Source organism: Hylaeus volcanicus, chromosome 1 (assembly GCF_026283585.1).
Source record: "Hylaeus volcanicus isolate JK05 chromosome 1, UHH_iyHylVolc1.0_haploid, whole genome shotgun sequence".
NCBI lineage: Eukaryota > Metazoa > Arthropoda > Insecta > Hymenoptera > Colletidae > Hylaeus > Hylaeus volcanicus.
In genome coordinates, this window is record NC_071976.1 from 28,365,330 (window position 1) to 28,387,433 (window position 22,104).

Sequence of the window (22,104 nt, forward strand, 5' to 3'; positions counted from 1 at the left end):
AATCGGGCGCTGTGATTGGTCGGTGTTTTTCGTTAATAATTCAAAAATGAAGCTCCCACCGACATTTTTGCAAAGGAAATTGTTGTTCAGAATCGTCTCAGTTACCTCCCATTTCCGGCTCGTACGCGAATTTGGGACACCCTGTATGTATATATCTCTACTACAGACAATTACACTTATATTCACTGTTTCAGAACCGTTGAAATTTTCATTTTTATTGCGTGTAATGCCGAAACTGGCGTCTTTTCCACGCATGCGATTCGAGAATTATTTTTCAAGACTCCGGTAGCAACGGAACCGCGTAATTTCTCTTCGAAGCCAGGAAAAACGTAAATGATCATCCAGGAACGTTCCACGGGACAAAAGCGAGAGAAATCTGCATCGACGAAGTTTTAATCGAAAAACTTCGAACAATGCGCCTTGGCTGCTTTTAACAATAAGCCCAATCCAACGGTAGCCCCAGTATTCCTAAAGCGTTTTATTATGCACTGGATCGATCGAATGTAGCATTCTTATCTATGATCGCCGACTTTGATGCCTCGATTAATTGTTCTCGTGGCGATTAAGATTAGCACTAAAGGTGAAGGAAGTTTCGAGATTTATTAACATTTCCCGAATACACGACAGTCTTTTTGTATACCAACCTTTTGTCACCGTCCTGTATAAGCTGATATTTTTTAAAAATTGATTCAACGAAGGAAAACATTTCTCTGAGCCCATTTCTCGAGGGAGTATATATACGCCTTTCGCAGTCGAAGGGCTAATGAATAAGCAACTAAATTTTTGTACTCTTTAGCTTCCGAGAAAGGATTAAAATAAATAGCGAATGAAACTTCTTTAACAGAAATAGTATTACTTAAACAATTTCAATTCCAGTGGCACAGAAACTAATTACGCGACGCTTTTATTACTTTTCAAATCATAAAGTCCACGTATTAACGACTCGAATTATGTTCGAGTGGCACGTAACAAGGTGGGATTTTATAATTGGCTGTTACGGCTATTTAAAAATGATTAATCAAACATCTTCGATTACAGCCGGCGCGCGATTCTAATTACCAGAGAAATTAATTAGTTCCACGGGCGGGATTGGCGATACAAAACAAGAGAGGCGAAAGAGGAATCGGAACGGGGGAAAAATATAAATTTCTGTCAGAAAAATGCGCTGGCGCACGGTGTATCGAGCATTTTGCAAGCGAAAATACGACGAAGAGACGCAACACGCGCCCTCGCGAGAGAAGACGTGGCTGAAGAAAAATGTTGTCGTAAAACCAGCGTAATGAACACGAGTCCGCGGGAAGACACGAGGGACAAAAAGGGCACAGAGAGCCACGGGTACTTTTTTCTGGTGTTCGTTGTCGCATATATCGCGGATGATATTATCCGTTTCCGATAAAAGCGTCCCTGAGAGGATACCCCTTTTATACTTTTTCTTTCCTCGAAGCGCAGGGATTCACTTCGTCCGCGATTCCTACAGGTTCAATACCCGTTGCAACGTGGCTGAGATTCGACGTAGCCCACTCGTTTAGCGAAATTTAGGGTGTTGCGAGCTAATAAACGTCGGTACAGATTGCCGAGGCGGTACTTGAAACCTAAAACTTTATCGGATATGGTACCCGTGATGCTTGAGGAGTCAAATTTCGAAAAGGTGGCCAGATATTGTTCGCCCTTACATCACTTTATATTCTGTCACTGTCGTTTAAGGGGTTAACGCCATTTTGGTCGTTTCAAAAATATCGAAATGTTAGAATAAGGCAATTTAAATTCGATTTTGGCGCCGATCATAATTAGAACTAATGTACGGTAGGTGAGGGCAGTACTATACAAGATGTAGTATGTGAGTGTGGTTGGTATCTGAGAGACTGACAAGTATCGCTTGTATTAAGTTTATTATTTTCTTTATTGTATTACTTTTACTTTAATCATTCAAAACCAAACATAATAATGAATATCTTTTAACATAAAGATGGAGTAAGTAACTTTTTTTGGAATTAAAATATTGAAAACATCCTCGGTGTAAATTAGGCCCAACTATCAGAAAACACGTGGAAAAAATTTGGTTCGTATCGGCCTAACCGTTTCTGAGAAAAGTGTACCTTTGTATCAAAAACATCAGGTTTTCAGGAAACGCAAAAAACTAAGAATTTCTCTTTCAAGTTCGATTATCGATGTAAGTGTTGTCAAATCGTATTTAATTTTATCAAAATCGATTAAAACACTGCTTTTTCGGAAATTTACTGTCTTCTTTTACCCTAGAAAACAATACCCTATGGCTGTGACCAAGGTAACCGCGCCTCCGGTCTTTCGCAAATTTGACTGTCGTTGTTTTCTCTTCGAGAAAGTTGTCAGTTGTATTTCCTGATATTTTTTACAGTTTTATCGCGTTCTTTTTACTAAGTTCGTGTCGTTGAACTTTTTTTTGTGAGAAAAAAAGAAATTTTGTGAAAAAAAATTCCATTTTTTTTTTTTTCAAAAAATTATTTGTACCACTTCTAGTGCTCCAAATTCAATTTTCTTTGCGTAGAATTGTTCAGAATCGCTTGAATGTTAATAAAAAATAAAATAAAAAAAAGTGATTTTTTTTTCTTTTTTTGATGTTCCAAGCCCCTTAACCGATACGTAATTTTATATCAGAAAAAGAGAAAGAACACGTTCGATGAATTAATGTTTGTAACCGACAGCGAAAACAAATTTTTTTTTATTTCGATTTCACTTTTGCTCAAACAGTTTCATATTTTTGAGGAAGTGTAAATAGATATTTTTAATTAAAAACAAAAGTATGTAAAGTTTTAAATAAAATAGCACAATTGTAGAGCTTATAATACGTCTTTTTTTACATATATGAACCTGAAAATATTCTCCACGTACTCTTTCGTTACATTCGGAATATACAACTTTTGATCTAGATCTGGAAGAATTAAAAAGCATCATGTTATAATATATTGCTCGACTTGACTCATTAAATACTGATTTCACTGAAAATTAATCACCAACAATTAAAATTGTACACATTCAGAGAGAGTCCTACAATGCATTATTAAAATTCTGCACAACAATTAAAGGATGATAAAGCATATCTAGGTAATGTAATCATTTTGCATAAGGAACTTTACTTCATTTATCCTTTTGATCGCATTCACGGAAATCTACGAAAATTTCATCGAACGATCGAATTCGCAATTCGGTTCTAAAAAGAGAAGAAACGAATCGATCGGCCAGCTAATCGCTGCGGAAGTACGCGTCAAAGGGAATGGCTCCAGCGGCTTTTAATAAAAGGGCGAATCAGGAGAAGCAAGCACTTTAATAGCGAGTGTAGTTAATGCTGCCGCTGGTTGGTTTAATGACGTCGAAGGGAAACGTTTCTCTTTGGCCGCGTGTTTTCTTGACTTCGCGAAACGCCCGGAGTGGGAGTAGCTCCGTTACACGGAGTAGAGACCATTTCGCTAATTAATGCAATTTTAGTTGCACGTTTAGAGAGGAGCGGCAAGGAAACGTCGAGCATCTCGTTCCACTTTTCGAGGTAAAGGGTGCTTTACTTTCGTGTACATACTCTCGTTAGTTATCTTAATTCGCCACGTCTTTCCTCTGACTTCTATTCTCGCCTGTTTATCTTTCATTTCCTCGGCTAATGATAGTCGCGAGATGCGTTGGAGGATTAAGTCTCGACTCGCTCGAAAATTGCACCGTGCGCGAGCATTAAAACGGTTTAATTAGGGCTCGAAAATTGGATGGAAGTTTCTGTGATGTTCGTCACCTTCTATAAAACGTGAATCCTCATCAGGCGCGTGGTGCATCGAACGTGAATGTAATCTATTTGTTTATATATTTACACGCGGAAAAATAACGATAAAGATAAAAAATTGTAATTGCTCTTGTAGTGATTTTTTTTGAAAAATGTGCAAACAGGAGTTTCGTCATAAAAGCGAGTTGTCGCCATGTTGTCGCCGGTCACCGGTGGCCCCCACGGCGCTGTAGCCGAGTCAAGTGCCGGCCACAGGTAACTCCCGCGGCAGTCGATGTGTTGAAACTAATATCATCCGATGAATTTTGCGACTATATTTGAAATTTTCTTGAAACTTTGTTCCGACCGGTGTTTAGGTACCTCTTATAACTAACAAAAGTACAAGAATAAAGTGGCGTATCTTAAAACTTTGAATCGCAGGAAATAAAAAGTAAAACGAACGAAGAAACGTGTGTGGTGTTATCAGCGAATAATACTCGCGTGAACCCGTTCCTAACTGCTACCCCGTTCGTCACAGGAGATGGTTTTTCACACAAACTACGGTAGGTACTTAAGCTCGTCATCAACGATACTCCCGTCCGAGGAACGATAATACCTAGAGGCATGTGTAAAAACTGAAGCGAAGTAACTTCGCCGCTCACTGCGTCATAAAAAAGTCAACTGTACACTAGTAAACTGAAACTTCCCTTACGGGAGCAAGGTATCGCCTCCCATCTCGAGGGGTGCAACGACATTCTCCCCCTCGTTTTCCGGTATATACAACCTTTATATCAGCGAAACGAGACTCGAGCTCGCGTACAAGGAGAACTGATTGCAACTGCACCTGGCTATATTGCACCGTGCGTGCGTAGACTAGCTGTACCCCGCGGTTTCACCCGCGTGGAATACTGTTTTTATTCTATAGTACGTACGTACATGTTAAATTTGAAGTTTCTAGACGCACTTATGGAAATAAGGCAACTTTAGAGCAAAATTGTTGTATTTATGAGCATATTGCGGGGTTGAATTTTTTTAATTGCCGAAATAGCATGTTTGATTGATTATATCAAATGTTGGAATGCAACGATCGGCACTTTAAAGCCTCGAAGAAAAGGGTCTGGTTTTCCTTAAAGCAGAAAGAGGAGCGGGGTCTTAGCAGGGACAGAAAGCAACGACCCTCAGTCCGACGAAATAAGTCAACCGGCATGGGTCGTTGAGAATTCGAACACTCTTCCTTTTGCATTCTACATTGTAATCGTTAAAAAAATAAATTTCTAAAATAAAATTCTAACATCAAAGAGCATTAAGACCAAGTTTCAAGCAAACCCGACCACGCATAAATATTCCTCATCCAAACGTTGCAACGCCTTTTTACCCCCTTATGGATTGAATATTGAAATATCCTTTCTTATTCCTGGTAGATAAAGGAAACCTCCGTGAACAATTTTACAATAAAGAGCTTACCGATTCGATGCGAAAAAGTAAGTATTCTTCTCATCTATATCATCGCCTTTTTTCCACTCCGAATATTTCTATGCCACTTCTTTTCTTATCGCTCCGTGACTTCAGTACTAGCTTTTTCGCTGACACACATTCTCGTAGGTCCGCTTTGAATAATGAACAAGTTTACACCTAAGTGTCTAGACACTTAGAGCCAATGACGCGCATTTATAGTCCGTCAAACACAAAGTTCAAACTCTGTCGATTCCAGGTGCTCGCAATTGGATCGCGCGGGAGATACCGCCCCGAGCCAATCGATCTTCGAAGTCAAACAGCGATCACGAACGACCGTGTTACGTTTGAAAATTTCACCGTGCCGGTAAAAATTATGCGATCAGAAAAACGACGCCGTTAATCTCCACGTGTTTATTCGAGATGCTTTCCCCGAGCGTTTAAACGTCGGTTGCGATATGGCGCGCGTAATATCGCGCTTGAATTGCAGAAATCATGCAAATTCGGATCAGCTCGGCTCGCCTGGAGCGACTGTCATTACCGATCGACGTATAAATATGCACAAGCAATGCGTGCACCCACGCGATACAGTTTTGTGGCAGCGATGCGATATTCCGGCGCCGATCCGTGCGATTTGCTCGCACGTGCGAATGCGAGCGATGTTCGGACAGGCGTCGATCTTATGGTAAACGATTCCATTCTGTCGATATCGTTTACTAAATTTTGTACGGATCCTGCTACGCGCGTAAATTATACAACGTATAGAGGCCCTATCTCGAGGCGAATGTAAAGCCGGCAACTGACTTGCAACAGAACATCCTAATGTAACGCGAGCATTCGCTTAGTCTGGACGGACTAGCGAGCGACGAACCGAGCCGCTCTTGCGCTCGACCGTGCTCCGCTGGTCTGTCGGTTTTTTGACGAACCTCTTTGATCGTCTACTTTTCACTGAACCGAGTAGGAAGCATTCAGAGAGAATTCAGCCGCGAGTTCGAAGCGAGCATTCGTGATTCCAAAAACGACCTTGTAATGTAACGCTGGTGCCGAACCGTACAATTCGTGCCAAGCAGTTACATTACAGCGTTCTGTTGCAAAGTCAGTCGCCGGCTTAACCCGATACGTGCGGCGAGCATGCCGTACAGTGGTCTGGATGGCCGAAAACCATCTCAGTTACTGTAATTACTTAAAATGTAATTAACAAAATAATATATATTTTGAGTTAACAATGCAATCTCGCGCATCGCTTATTCGACCTCGAAACCCATAATGAAAGAACACGCTCCTTGGCACTCAAAGGATCAACGAAGATACTTTTTGATTTTTTTCATTTCAGATAAGCTGAACGCCTGAAATCGTGGCAACCACGAACATACTTTTATCAGGAGGGACTGTTCAAGATCACTTGTACTACGTTTAATTTTTATTATTTTTACTTGCAAATAATTATGTATGTTCTTAAAATCTGAATAAATATATGTACAAAACCCTTAATAAAAATTCTTTGTAAATTAAAAGAAAAAAAAAAAAAGAATCCTTAAAAAAGGACTAAAAATTGACGCTCTAGCCTGGAATACCCCGTTAAGTTTAAATTCTTGTTCAGTATCTGTGAGAATGTTAACATCCACAAATATCCGCATTCTACTAATAATCCATAAATCATCGTTACAACCTACGTACATTCTATTAAAACGGAAATCGTTATCCGGCATATTGTAGACGAGGTTTCTACCTTTCGATGTCATTAGCGAATAAAAGGGCCCGAGCGAGATGAAAAAAAATGTGTTCTCTCGAATTTACATGTTCCATCGTCACGTGACATGGAAACCCGGAATAAAATTCCCCTTCGTCCTCGGGAGTTCGCGGATCAAACGAGCGGCGAGCAATTAATCGGCGTAGTTCGTCAAATTAGTGCGTCGGGCGACACAGCCGGGTAACGGACACTGTTTCGCGCAAACCTTTTTTTCACCAAGGTTGTGCCTTTGTAGCGTGCGAGACAGAGACACCTGGCATGCAATAATTAATCTCATTAGCGGGCGCCGGAGGATCGCGAACTAATGAGATGCCACTGCACGATCTTGGCCCCTCTCGCGCTACGACACGCGTAATCCCGATATATTTTTCTTTCGCGCTTCTTTGATACACCCCTCGATGGCCCCGTCCCTCTTTTTAACGAGCGCCGCTCACTTTACCGTGGCTTTGCGTAATTTCTCATCGTTCTTTTCTATCTTCTTTTTCGCTCTCATCGACCGTGAGAAACTTTTAATTAGTTTTGACGAATAATGGTTCGAATGGTGCTTCGCCACCCCCCCCCCCCCGCCCGCCCGCCCGCCGCCTCCCCCTGCGCCGCGGATACAGTTGATGAAACACGTATGGCAAAAAGATGAGGCTGTGGTGTTTTGGAAAAACGTGGAGGAGGAAAATTTGTCCCAAAGTTAAGAATTTTTTGAATTATTCTACAATAAAGTGTGGTATAAAGTATCGTGTTATAGTGTCGCGTTATATTAAACAGTTTTATATTCGAAATAACTTCGTTGCAAATCGAACATTCGGGCCGATCGTTTTCATTCAATGCAAAAAGGTACTTTAATTCCCACTCAGCACGGAATACATTATCATCTTTTTGAATTGCCATTTTACCAGTCTTTTGGAACTATAGGAAAAAAGTGGCAACTTTATTAGATTTGACAACAGCTCAATGATTGAAATAAATATAAATAAATACTCTCTTGGTATTTCTAAGGTGATCCTTATTAATCGTAATTTTGTGTTCGTGAACAAGTGTAATTTTCCATATAAAAGCGCGTACTTAATTCTTCCGTAATAGATGTAGCGAAATGAAATTGTGCATGTTATCATTTTGTGAACTTTGAATACGTTAAAAAGAGACGCGAATCAAGTGTAATTAATTACAAAATAAGCGGATCTCGCGATCGAATACAAATTTGATTTGTTCAATGTGAATTTGTTTCAATTTTGAAAATGTGTACGTTATGCTAGATCTAGTTATCGCAATAGATCTAGCGACCTTAAATAGCGAATCTTAAAAATGATTCGTAACCCGAAATAAAAGTAAATTGGACACGAACACCACGTATGAACGGTTACACAATGTAACGAATTATCATTCATAGAGACGTGTAACGTAATCTTTGGCTGTAAGGAGTAGTTAGATCGTTAAGGGTTAAATCATATTTGAAAGACGCGTTAAAAATATTGAAATAGAAAAAAGTTCGACAAGTAGACCCAAGCTTAGTTTGAAATCAGCATGGAAGAAACTCATTTCAGGAATAGTTGCTGCTCCCACCCCATACAGATCCGAGGCGGCAATACTCGCGGCTACGTTTCACCCCTTCCAGCCCCCACGTGCGACCTGTCGAAGCTACCCCATTCGCGGCGCGTCCCCGGACCAACCAGCCCCCAAAGGGACGCGCGTGAATGCACTTTGCCAGCGAAATATTCTCCTCTTCTCGGCTGAAATTTATCGGTGCGACGACGTTAAGCCCCTTTCACGCAGAGAGCGGATTTCTTGTCATCTTTCCCAGTCGGAGGAACCCTTTCCGCGTTGCAAAGAGCCGCGTCAATCCGTGTCTCGAGAATTACGAGCCAAAGTTTCGAAATAAGTACGCCCCTCAGAGCGGGGAGGAACGGGAAATTCGCTTTTAGGGAGCACAATGTGCCTTAAACGGCCCGACACCTTCTTCCGTGAGCGACATTTGATTGCTGGTTTGAAACACGGCCCTACCATTGTACCGTCGCTCGTACCAATTACTCTCCCGAATAATTTTTAATGGAATCTAATTTAACTTTCATGGCTACAAATACAGAGGGACCTCGATTAACGGGCTTCGCTGGGACCGAGACAAGACAAATCGAAGCTCGCCGGGATAATCGAGGCCCGGAGAACAAAAGTTGAAAATTGAATTGTTTATCGGATACACACTAGACATTTTAATTTGTTCGTTTAAGGGGTTAGTCACAGTCGGGAAAATGGAAACGGACACTTTCTTGTGTGTTTTTGTTAAGGTATTGAATAATAATTTTTATTAACGAATATATGACGAAATATGTCTCAAAGAACTATAAACAAATTTTTGTTTTAAAAAGAGGTTAAATCATTTCGTCGTAACAGGCGATGGTGCGGGTGGCCATTTTGTTTGCGGTGAGCAAGATTTCTACAAACTGGTATACCTGAAAACAAAAATAAAGATAGATTTGGAGAATAGATTAGACTAATGGGTCCCTGATCGAAGGATTTTGGAAAAAAAAATTAATTTAAATCAAAGCGACGTACATTTGAAGTTGAAGTTCGATTTTCAAAAAGAACTAAAAATTTACGCTCTAGATTAGAGTACCCCCTTAAGAATAAATGTCTCCACAGCGTAATATTCGGTAAAATCCCATCAAATTTTAATTCTTCTTTAAAAACAGAAATCTGGACATCAGCAAAATCCTCGATAAAATACTGATAATGAAGATTTTGAATAAAAACAAAACAAACGAAAGAAAATATCGCTCATAAGCGATTCGAATATGATTCCATCTACCGCTAGGCTCAAGTCGACGAGGCATGAGTTTACTGACGGTGCAGCCATTTGTTGTTCGCGCAGTTATAAATCAGGTGTTTTTGTCGTACACGAGCGTTTAACGCGTCAAGTAGAATCGCAGAAGGACGGGCTTGTTTTACGAGGGTGACCCTTGCGTACAGGAGGGTGGAAACCACTACTTAATCAAGACGTTACACGAGAGTTCTCTTCGCGAGAGTTCTCAGCCTCTGTGGCTCTAGGGGTTTAGTCACCCCTTTTACTACCATCGATCCGCGATGGATAAAAGGTTCGGAACTATTTGAAAACAAGCTGCCACTTACGTGACTCTGCGATATAAATCCTCCTTGGCGAATCGGATCATCCGTTCTTCGTCGTTTTTCCCTAATTTGTATCCGCCTGACAGTCTTACTTTTATTCTAATCGTTCGATTCTACAAATACCCGGAAGAGAATTACATAAAGTCACTTCCTATGGACCTATTTCCCTTCTTCCTATCTAAAGTTCCAGAAGTAAGTATCCATAAAAGATATGATCCATTGGAAGAACATCTACATATTAACAATAATAGTGCAGAATGTTTATTGTCTAAAAAAAATTGTAAATTCATAAAATAAACCATTGAGTTCGTGTTAAATTCATCTCCTAATAAAAATAATCCAATGCAAAAAGTAATATGGCCGTGAATAATCGGTTGGATATGTCGGGCGAGCATCCGAAATAAATTTTAGGCTGGCTCGGTTTAATTTTCGGTTGGGACACGGACGAACTTTATCGCTGCACTAATTACGCACCTCGTAGCTCATGTTTATTAATGTTGACTTGTGCGCACCTGTTTACGGGCAGCGGCGTGTAAACGTTGCGGTCGTATGATAATGACTGGATCCGCGTATTTATGAACTAGCCGCAGAATTTGCTAGGAAATTTCTCACATCAAAAGCGCCGTGTTCTGCAATAACCTAACAGCCGATTCGACCGGATATTACCACGGAGCTGACAATGGCGCTTCAGGCCGCGAAAAAATCGGCCCGCGCCAGAATGCAGACACGTCTGCGCGTAAAGCCGGCGACTGACTTGCAACGGAACATTTTAATGTAACGCGAGCATTCGCTTAGTCTGGACGGACTCTTGCGCTCGACCGTGCTCCGCTGGTCTGTCGGTTTTTTGACGAACCTCTTTGATCGTCTACTTTTCACTGAACCGAGTAGGAAGCATTCAGAGAGAATTCAGCCGCGAGTTCGAAGCGAGCATTCGTGATTCCAAAAAGGACCACGTAATGTAACGCTGGTGCCGAACCGTACAATTCGTGCCGAGCAGTTACATTACAGCGTTCTGTTGCAAGTCAGTCACATCTACAAAGCTACCGCGTGACGAAGGGAATGAACAAGATACAGCGAGAGAGCAATAGTAACCATTGGTGTAAAGTTAACCCTCGTAACACCGAACGCTCGCACGAACGACGGACTCGGGTCACTATTTAGAACTGAAAATACTCCCGTCATCCATTGGCTTTTCAAAAAAGCCGACCGGTCCAGGTTTAGTATCTCAATATCTCAAAAACGTGCTCATTCTTTTTTTAGTTTGTCAATTTAACGAAACAAAATATTCAAATGGAGAATCGAATAAAAGTACTTTATCTTCAAATTTTCAATATCCTGATTTCTCTTGAATAATCTTATATTACATCTTTAGACTGTGTGTATATATATTTTACAATTGAATAGTATTCAATAAATAACTGCCAGGTTTGACCAACGTTCTCGATATTAGTTTTCGTACAAAATGTAACAAACCTTATTATGTTTATTCTGTTACGATTGCTTAATTGCTCCTCTTTGTTTGTAAACGGAGGTTGCTTCAGTAGGCAGTCTGGTTTAGGCAGATACGCAAGCATTGCTAATTGAAACTTGAAACAAATAGAGGCTATAATGTGTTTGTGTAAGTACTGAAACTTCTGCCATGATTGTCTAACTAGTTTCTCCATGTGTGTAAATACACGTTACTTCAACGCGCAGATTAACGTACGCAGGTATTCAAAACAAACAGAATAAAAACAAATAACGATCGTAATTTATGTTTACATTATACTAGCTGCGCCCCGCGTGGAATAATATTTTTATTCTATCCAATATTGTATCACGTTTGGGACTGTATTGTTCGCTCACGTAGGCAAATGATTATTGTAGGGTTTATGTAAGTTTGTAGTTAGGTACTTCGTAACCGAACGCATTTAAGGGGAGGTTATCGTCGAGATGCATGAAACGTACGTGAAGTTCTGAAATTTTTTTTTTAGTATTTATAAAATAAATACTTTTGGATATAGGTTTCAAAGTAATATATTTTTGTGTAATTGGAAGTTAAATGTCAATCTTTTTAATGAAAAAGGAGTCCAAAATAGCGGCTCCAGCTCAGAAATTCAAATCACCTCCCGAACCACCCTTTTCAAGGTGTTACAACATTTTTGGGACACCCTGTAGATATAGGTACACATTTGTTCTACATACTATTCAATTTAGTACCACGCGAAACATATATTTATGCATTCAATTGAAAGAAATGTTTCAAAACCAGTCATTCAATGGATCTCGGTAGAAATAAAATGTCGGTAGATTTAGTGTTAAACCTATTACTTATCTCAGGTGTAAAAATCCCCCCCCTTTTTTGAAGAGTTACTTTAAACAATTTTGTTAATACTCATATTTACCGTTATATTATTAGATTGTCCCAAAAGTTTCTTTCGAGACTTGCACTCAATTATTTTGTGCGGCAGTGTTTATAAAAATAGACAACCTAATTTCTTAGACACTGATGCTGTAACAGTAATGAAGCGAAATGAATCGTACACGATTCAGTAATGTTACATAAAACATAAAATATCGTGTACGTATTACTTACTAATGAAATGGAAGAAACTTTTGGGACAATCTAATATTTAGATACTATTCTTGACGACTCGTTCAGAGTATTCAGACGCTATCATCTTCAACCTCGCGTCTTCTCTCTAAACACCCGTGTCTTGTTCCACATGTGTTTTATGTGTGATATGTGATATGTGTTTTAGCAAACACTCGTATCCGCTCTCTAATTCTCCCCATCTCTAATGATCATCTTCGACTCCTGGAATGTTTAAAGTTACCCCGTGAACATGCAGTTCAACAACCCCCGTTGTCGAACGTCAAGGGCTAAAGAGTGTTCTTTCCCGTTTCATTTGGTCAAAGACTAATCGCTGACGGGACGTTACTCTCGCACGTCCGACTGTTCGAATAACGTCTCGACCATTCGTTTCGAAATTAAGATCACGTAGTTCAGGACGCTTCAATCGCGGAATAGGAACGGGGCGGCGCGAACACAACAATTTGCTCCGCGCTGCTTGCCCAGAGGGAAATCACCGGGTTGTGTATACGTTATAAGCACGTCGACGGGGATGATAGTGTGTACGGTGTACGCCATAGTAACCAGGATGTGTTAATAGCTCGAGGTAGTACCGACGTGGGCTCGGTGCTTAATATGATTGACAGCGCGAATGGGTAATTAACAACCGAGTCGCTTTCACGTGCAGTGCGCGCGAGTGACAGAGAAGGGGTTGGAGGGCGAGGATATTTAGTGTCGGCCAGACTTGCTTCTATAACGCGGTTATCCTAAGTTTAATTACTCCGACAGATATTTTAGGAACGCTGATACCGCGTTTGGCTGAACTCGTGCACGCGACATTCGACTCGCCTTGCTAAGAATGTTTTCGCGTCACGTGAAATTAATCACCTGGCTCTTACCGTGGCTGAGTTTCACTTGGCTCGCAGGGGAAATTAGGAGCGAACTTTCAGCGATTCTCGCATTTTACTTCGGAAACTTACGATGGAAGAAATTTCCAGAAATAAAGTTCTGCTTTTTGCAGAAATAAAGTTCATCGGAACTCGATCACAGTGTTCTTTTGCATTTTGGGTTAAAAAACTGTTTCAAGGGGTTGCTATTGGATTATGGGATTCGTAAAAGAAGAAATTCACAATCTTTAAAGCTTTATATCGAATCCTTTATTATTAGAACACGGAAGAACGTTTTTTCGCTACATGATTCAAGATTTAATTCTCGGGTGCTCCAGGAACAATATCAATTAGTTGAATTCACGATCAACTGTATAGCTCAACAAGTTTAATAATAGCCCCGGGGTAATGGCTTGAGTGCGGATAAGGGGGTGGCGGGGATGAAAGCAGGTGATTAAATTATTTCTTCGGTCTATAGACCAGCCAGCGAGTGTCATTTGACACTGTTTAATACTACTAAGATTCTAGAAGGACGACAAGCTTCGCTGAACCTAGGAATCTTATTTAACTAGTTCAACTATAACTACCCTCTTGTGCATACTAATAATTCAGTTAGAGTTAAGGACGTTAAGGTAGTTGTTCCATGAATTTATTTCATATAGGATTTTAACAAAGCCTCGCTTTATTGTTCTTCGATTAAATATAAATCATATGAGCCTATAAAGATTTGGATTGACCACTCCAGTTTTATAAAAACGATATCAACATTTTGTAATTTTAACGGAGACTCTTATGGAACGTACCGATTTTTATGTGAATTTTTTAAAATTAAATCAAAATGCAATGTAGGAAATTGCTGAAAATTCGATGTATCATAAAAACCGAAATTATAAACCGCTTAAATAAAAACAACAATTATTGACCGTGCCGGTACTGAGATATATTTAATTAAAATCTTTGGAGGCACCGTATTAACGTTTACCAAATAAAATTGTGTGTAAAACTTTTGTGTCCAAAAAACTTTATGCAATAGGTCGTTGAATTCATTTTGAGATCCTCTATCACGATATGGAAGCAAAAACGTTCAAAGTACCTCCATCTGCAAAAAAAAAACTATTATCGCCACCGGATGGCCCACTTCGTACTGTACAATTTATTTCGACAAATACTTCTGTGAAACTTATAGTTTCGAAGATATTTGAAGTGCCCCATCCTGTATAGCGATACCAACCGAAAAATCTAATTACCCAAGAGCCAAAAAACAAATACATCGTGTCCCAGAAGTCGACGACTGTAAATCACGGTAGAACTTGTGGCAATCAAGAAATTCACAAAACCCGAGCCCTCTCGACGGAGAGAGACCTTTTAACCTATTTAACGAAGCGTAACAGAGACTCATGCCCTTAACCTGAATTTTTACTCCAATTACCTTTCAAGCTGCAGGTCGATACGGAACCGGAAAGAGTCCTGGCATGATTGGTCACGGCTAGCAGCAAAGGTGTGGCCGTGATGAAGCTTTTCGACTTCGGCACGAACTCTTTCTGCACCGCGTAGCTACGCGTACGTCGACGAAAAATCGGCGACTCGAGGAAGGTGTCGTCGTACTGCGGCATCTTACTGTATCTCGAGCAGCCACGATCGATCCTCCAAGCACAGATCCCCGGAAACCTTTATCTTACTCGTATCCATGATTTATCACAGTTTTTGTCTATTAAGTTCAATCTTCTTTCTCGCGCGGCAGGCACTCTCAACCAACAGCGAAACGAACCGCACTGATCGATACCCGGTTCAAACAGGTTCTACGCAACCTGTTATCGTCACACGTTTTTCACTCGCATCATTGTTATCGATTGACCTTAACTTTTAATCGCTTAAATTGTAAATTACATATTTAGAGTTCTATTGAAAACTTACTAAAATATATCAAGAAGTTTCTGTGCAGCCAGTTATTTTGACCGATCCCTCGTTCGCGTCATTATTATCGATTTACCTTCGATTTCAGTTGTTTAAATTATAAATTAAATATTTATAATTGTATTGAAAATTTAATAAAATATATCAACAAGTTTCTCTGCAGCCTATTATTTTCATGTTATTGGAAACAAAAGAAATTGATCGAGTGGTTCGGACTAATTTGCGCGATGATTAATTATCAAATTTCAGCGTATTTTCGGCGTTATATATATATGAGACGAGCGAACATTTGAAACTATTGTACATAAATATTGTGGGTGAAGAATTTACTTTTTTTTTTTAAATTGCTGGGTCGGAAATTGTATGTTGTTTTATAGGATATACAATATAGGGACTAACAATTATTTTATTAGACTTTAATGGATAATCCTACCAGTGATTATGATTATGCCCAAGAAAATTAAGGAATTAGGAAATTTAAAAAAAATTGAAATATTGTGTTCGTGTAAAACAATTCATCGATAATGTAAAATTATATTTCGTTAGAGTCATAAATATGATTTTTAGGAATGAAAACCGCTGTTTGAAAAAAATGCAAAGCTTTTTTATGTAAAAAGGATTGCAAAATAGTGAGATATATCGAGAAAATATTAAACAAATGTAATGTAACATAAAATGAGTGACGAATTTAATTTGTCCAGATAATTACTCGGGTCGATCATATAATTTTTCGCGTTATTATTTGCTGAATGTTCCGATGCGTTAGATAAAGTGAAAATTACGAGAAAATGATTAATTCTTCATGCGATTTGTGGAACTAGTTTTTACAAATCTTTATAGAAACAAAATTCGATCGTAAAATATCAAATCTGAAAAGCACGAATATTTAGATTAAGTGTGATCGATGACAGTACACCTGAGTATAAGAGCGATGATACATTTAGCAGCCTCGAGTACTATACCAAAGTAGAGTACCGAGATACAGTCGGCTTCCAGGATGTCTATTTTAACGCGACGGACGTTCCGTTACGATTTCTGCCGCTTCCGTGTCTTATATGCAACTTCGTGAGCGTAGCAATAGAATGAATATTTCATATTTTCAAATCTACCACGAGTCAATAATTTGACTGATCTGAGAACTCAATATATACAGTGTGGGTGCAAAAAAGGTTTACCATCGAAGATTTTGAAATAATTTCCACTCCCAACCCCAGGAGTGGAAATTATGGTGTCATTGAATAGCATTCTTAAAAATATCAAATACTTCTACTTTTATTTTTCTGATCTGATCTTGTTTTTTTTGCCGATTACAGCGTCATCTGTAAATCAAAATTCAAAAACTTGTAGGTCAAATTGGGGTACTTTTTTCCGGAGAATGGCGGTGGTGGTTGAGTTTGGTATCATTGGATGACCCCTGCGAGACGAACAACTTTTATTACTCACTTTTTTGATCCGATGGATATTTCCCGAGATATTTCTATGTCTTCAGATAAATCGTTCACTCTGTGTATATTATTTTAGATGAAGTATATGAAACAAAATTTAAAATTTGCAAAGTTATAACCAAAGTTACAACTGTCTTTCGATACAATTGTTTGAAAAGCTTGTCAATGAATCCAAATATGATTACTCCGCATTAATAAATATCAATTTATTATAAATTACCTTTTAACTTGCATTCCTCCTCGAAAAACACACAAATACGATTTCGTATTGAATTTAATGGCCGATTATGTAAATATCCATGGCTCGATATCAATCTTGTACTCCTATTAATTTCAATCGCAATCATTTCCGAGATGGTTAAGTTTGCTGTTAGACTTGAAAGAGCGTCAAATGTTTCCCACCAAACTGCGAGTACTTCGAAGAACAATGGAATCCAATAACATACCCATTCGAAAGGAATCCGATAAAACGTAGAGCGCTGTCGCACGGTCCTATTCAAAGTGACCGTTCGTGGATAAAAATGCATTGGCCAGAAATTCGGGTATACGTATGTTACGACAAAGAAGCATCTCAGGATTCTTGAAGGTCCGTAGGTTTGTACGACAAACGATCAACGATTACTGGAGCGAAAAGTCGATCGTCGTTCCTCCAGCTTCGACCACCTACCGCGGTTACACGGTGCTTTTAGTACTACTTTCAGAACGATGTGTATAATTCGATACGAGACTAGGAGGTCAATCGTGTAACTCGTTCCACGCTGGCTTGAACACAAAACACCCCGGGGGTTTTCTGGCTTGGTTGTTCTGCACAAAATTATCGAGTTTTCTGGAAATATTTATATACGCTTGGCCGCTAGTTTGGTTCCTTTGACGAAGTAATGAAACGTGGTTCTGACCGATAAAATAAAAGTGTGGCGACACGACAAATACCGACGCTCGGTTTGCCAATACAGAGAAGTCGAAGACGTGGGTTAGGGTAATGGTACGAGACTCCAAGGTTTTGGACATTAAATTCAAAATAAGAAACATAACAAATCAGACAAATGAAGATTTCTTTGCTTGCCAATGTTTTCACCTAAAACAACTCTAAGGCCGACGAGCTATTTGTACAATATCCACCGAGTCTATATAAATGTTTGTATATAAATATTTTCAACCATTTCTTGGTCGTCTTCAGCTGAACAAAGTTATTAAATAAATGCAACGAGTGAAAATTACGATAATAATCAGATACGAATGTGACTTGCAAGGTTTACAAGGTGTTTTATAACAAAATAATGTAAACCTTACGTTTAGGGGAGGGAAACTTGAGTTCGACGGTTAGGGTGTCAGTTAGTTGAGAGACAATCTCGATGGTGAACGCGACTACCTCTCTGAGCCTCTAAGCGATAAATAAAATATCATTTAATATAAAACTATATTCTTATTTTATTTCTTGTTTCCACCCATAATATAACACATCTCGGCGTAATCGGGGAACATACATTAAAAAAAAAAAAATATACATGTCGAATTGAGTAACCTCCTCCTTTTCGAAGTCGGTTAGAAGAGGACTTTTGATTTTGTAGTTTTTATTTTTGAAACTAAACGTCGGATAAATAAACTATAAACGTAAAAATGTTTCGTGTTATCATTCTCTGTAAGGTGATACTTAAAATGGTGATGTTTAAAATTCGACTGTTTGGGTGATGCGCCTCTTAGAATTTCCATCAAAAAACGTCCGGTAGTCAAACGGTTAATTAACGTAGTTTGACGGTAATCAGGCAAATTTACAGGAATGTTGTACCCAGTCGAGATTCCCTGATTAATAATAATTAGCACTGATGAACTTGCGACCCAGTTACGGTGAGCTTCCTGTCGCGCCCGAGGCACTTTCGTTATTTTCGGAGTTCGATGGACCGGCCGCCGATTTAACTCTTTCAGAACCGTTGCCACAGACATACGAGGTGTCATGCCAACTGTACGAAGCTATAAACATCGCCTCCAATGTTCACGATGCGAGAGAAATCCGCTTTTCATTCATAAAACGCATCATCTTGATCGCAACACTAACAATTACTAATTTATATAAAATATTGTGGAATGTACTGTCCGAACAACTTTGATTTATTTATTTAATGAGCGTTTTAATTCTTAATAAGAGCGTTACTCGCTGCATAAATGTTGCAAGTGTTGTTCGGTGAATCCGATAAATCGGATAAATCATCAAACGACGATTCACTTCGATTTTTGTTTTCTTTAAATCTTTTATACAACTTTTATAGAACTAGCACCTATTTTATAAAATAATTTTTGTTATAAATTGTCAGTAACAGTTTGAAAATGTAGATGATTTTTAAAAAGCTGTCTCCTTATAAATTAAAACACAAACCTTGAAAGAACAAAATGTACAACAATAAAACACTTTCTAAGGTGTGTACGCTTTATAAGATTTTACATCTGTAAAACACTTCACAGATCTACTTCACAGATCTACTTCGCAGATCATATGCTTCGAATGTCAACATTCAGTTAGTTTGCTAATCGTTTGTCACAAGAATGCGCAAGGCCTCGTTACCCTGGTAACGTAACAAACATATTTGCCTCTGATTGCTTGCGTCACCGATTCTGTCGAAAAATCACGAATACGAGATATTTTATGACCCGGTCGCAACGTTCGGTTTACTAAAAACGAGATATCTCGCGACCCGTGCGCAACGAGTTAAAATCCTTCATTAAATAAATCCACGGAACAACTACCTTAACGTAACGGTTGGAAATGAATCGCGACGAACGACATTGCATCCAAAAATAAATTGAACGCGCCAACTGGCAAATATTATCACCCACCCGAGTCAGCCGGTTCGTTTTTCCCCATATTATCCAAATTTTGTATCGTTTTCTGATAGACTCCAATCGACCAGTTTCGCGACGAAAGTAATTACGATGCCATGGCGGCGTTCAGAAATTTGATATAAAAACATCGCCGCACGCGGCAGACAGATATTAAAAAGAAGAAAAAAAAGAGAATCGAATGAATTGCGAAACATGTGCCGCGTAATTAAACTCCACAGTCTGGGGATGACAAAATATTAAATAAATGCGAATGGTAATCAAACACTCTGCTTTTGTTTTTTCCCGTAGCCCACGTTTTCGAGTGAAATAAATATCACGGTGCGTTTCATAAACGGGAACTCGTTTCGCCATTTTTCGATTACCCTGGCGTTGCCCACTTTGGCTGTACAAAAATGTGAAGGCACGTATACTATTAGTCACTTGCCCCATCACGGTAGAAATAGTTACAAACGAACCTCCGTAAGTTTTGCGTTAAAAATGACGCAAGTACGTAAAATCGTCACTGGCACTTAAACCGTAATAGAAATTAGTCTGCTTTTGATAGAGTCAGGATAGTTGCGCGCAGTAGGATTTTCCGTGGACCGTGCACGTGGATCTGATCGCGAAAAAAGTTCTGCGCTGCTCGAGACGCATCGACTCGCTTCTATTCCGCTAACTAATAGAACCTTGATCGTTTATTGCGCAGCGTCTATGTTCCGCTCGCTCCAGATCAGCGTGTCGCGATCTAGGTCGTTAAGAGCATCGCGGAGATCTTTTAATCTCCGCCTTGTGGCAAAAAAATCGACCAGAAACGACGAAACGCGAGACGCCAGTGTCTGGAGCAAAAGTACGTTTGACAAGTTGATACGGTGTCGGTTTCGCGATATCGTTTAATCGGAACGTTGTTTGCGCGAACACGACGACTTCGTGGACGCGTTTTAACTTGCTTTGGTCGATGTCCGTGTTCAAATGGCGCGTATTTTTCGTTAAAAACGTATAAATGCCGCGGAAATGTACTTGGCGAATCGGGTTAACGCATTTTATACAGATGCGGTTGACGATCGAAATGCCGATAGAGATTCGAAACTTTCCGCTTTGCTCCGGGAAGAAAATGACTAAACAGTATCACAATGACTCTCTGTATTATGTGGAAAGCACCGATAGGAATAGTCTGTTCCGTTTTAAAATAGTGTCACTGTTGACTATACTTTTCCGCGTGACTTATCGAGACAAAATAAGTTAAAGGAAAAACCATGGAGTACAATATAAAGTACCGTTATAGAACTTTATTCTTGAGAAAATCAAATCCGAAAATTCAAAACCACCTACGACCTACCTACCAACCACCTACCGCTCGACAAATACGTTTTTCTGTGATTCGATATATTTGTGTTTGTGAAAATTGACGGTGACCGTGTCGAAAATAATAAATTCTTCCATTAAAGTTTGTACATTTATTTCGAAACGCAATAATTCGTTATTTTGCTATTATAAATATAACGATTATTGTAATACGTGAACAGAATTTTGCACGAGTTAAGTTAAAGAGATACGAACCGATTCTATCAATTTCAATTAAATGATTTATTATGATCTGCTCCGGGCATCAATGTCTATTTCGTACTCGCGTCTCCTGTTTGCGACACTGACCAATTCGGACGATTGAAAAATCGTTCTCTATAATATTCAATTGTACCGCAGTACTTTGATGCTAACCGGGAATCAAATAATGTTGTAAGGCTGACAGAAGACAAATTATGCCATTGACACTTTCAAACACAAAGAGAAATAATATATCGTAACAAAAATTAGATAAGATATAGTCAAATGCGTAACCGCAAACCTCCAAATTCAGCTTTCACGAAAACAAAACACTGCACGATAAAAATTCATTGCGATTCAAGATTGCGTTGACGACTAGCTTTGCGATAATTATAGTATATGATCGTTATAGTCTGAGCAGTCTTTATTGAAATTACTTTGTTCAGGCTTATAATTCTTTATAATACGATTTATAATATATAATAACATATATTAAGCTTTATAATTCCTTGTTCAGTTCGTTTGGTTTACATACCAAGAAGGGCCTACAATTGGAAATGTTTTAATCAAATTTGCTCAAACTACAATGACCTTGGGATATAAGTTTTATTCCACACCTTTGATATATTCTTGCACGAGGGGTCGCTCTTTTCTCAGTGATTCTACGTACCCATCTACGCCGTGTGTACGAATTCTACTATCTGCTTAAAAAACCATATCGCTATCAGCAAAAGATATCGCGCCCTACTAAAATCTCGCGACGTATTCATTCGTCGATTTCCATTCAATGTTAAGTTACAAATTCCTCCATTATCCCAGTCTCAAATGCACTGATAAGTAGACTGCGGATCTTTACGCAATTACAGGAAATTTGAACGTGCAAGAAATTACAAAATGCGAACAATACGCAAGAATAT

General features: G+C 39.1%; 1 protein-coding gene across 9 annotated transcripts in view; it reads right to left on the reverse strand.

Moving 5' to 3' along the window:
• Positions 1-22,104, reverse strand: part of LOC128875529 (guanine nucleotide-releasing factor 2) — an 86,903-nt gene that overhangs the window by 51,667 nt on the left and 13,132 nt on the right. For 2 of the 9 annotated variants that reach the window (XM_054121182.1, XM_054121187.1), the window contains exon 2: positions 14,902-15,342. The exons of 1 other annotated variant lie outside the window; for it this stretch is intronic. In XM_054121182.1, the coding sequence (XP_053977157.1) occupies positions 14,902-15,085 (184 nt within the window). In that variant the 5' untranslated portion in view covers positions 15,086-15,342. Of the gene's footprint in view, positions 1-14,901; positions 15,919-22,104 lie in introns of those variants that run through there. 6 more of the 9 variants (XM_054121238.1, XM_054121204.1, XM_054121195.1 and 3 more) reach the window with 5 other exon arrangements.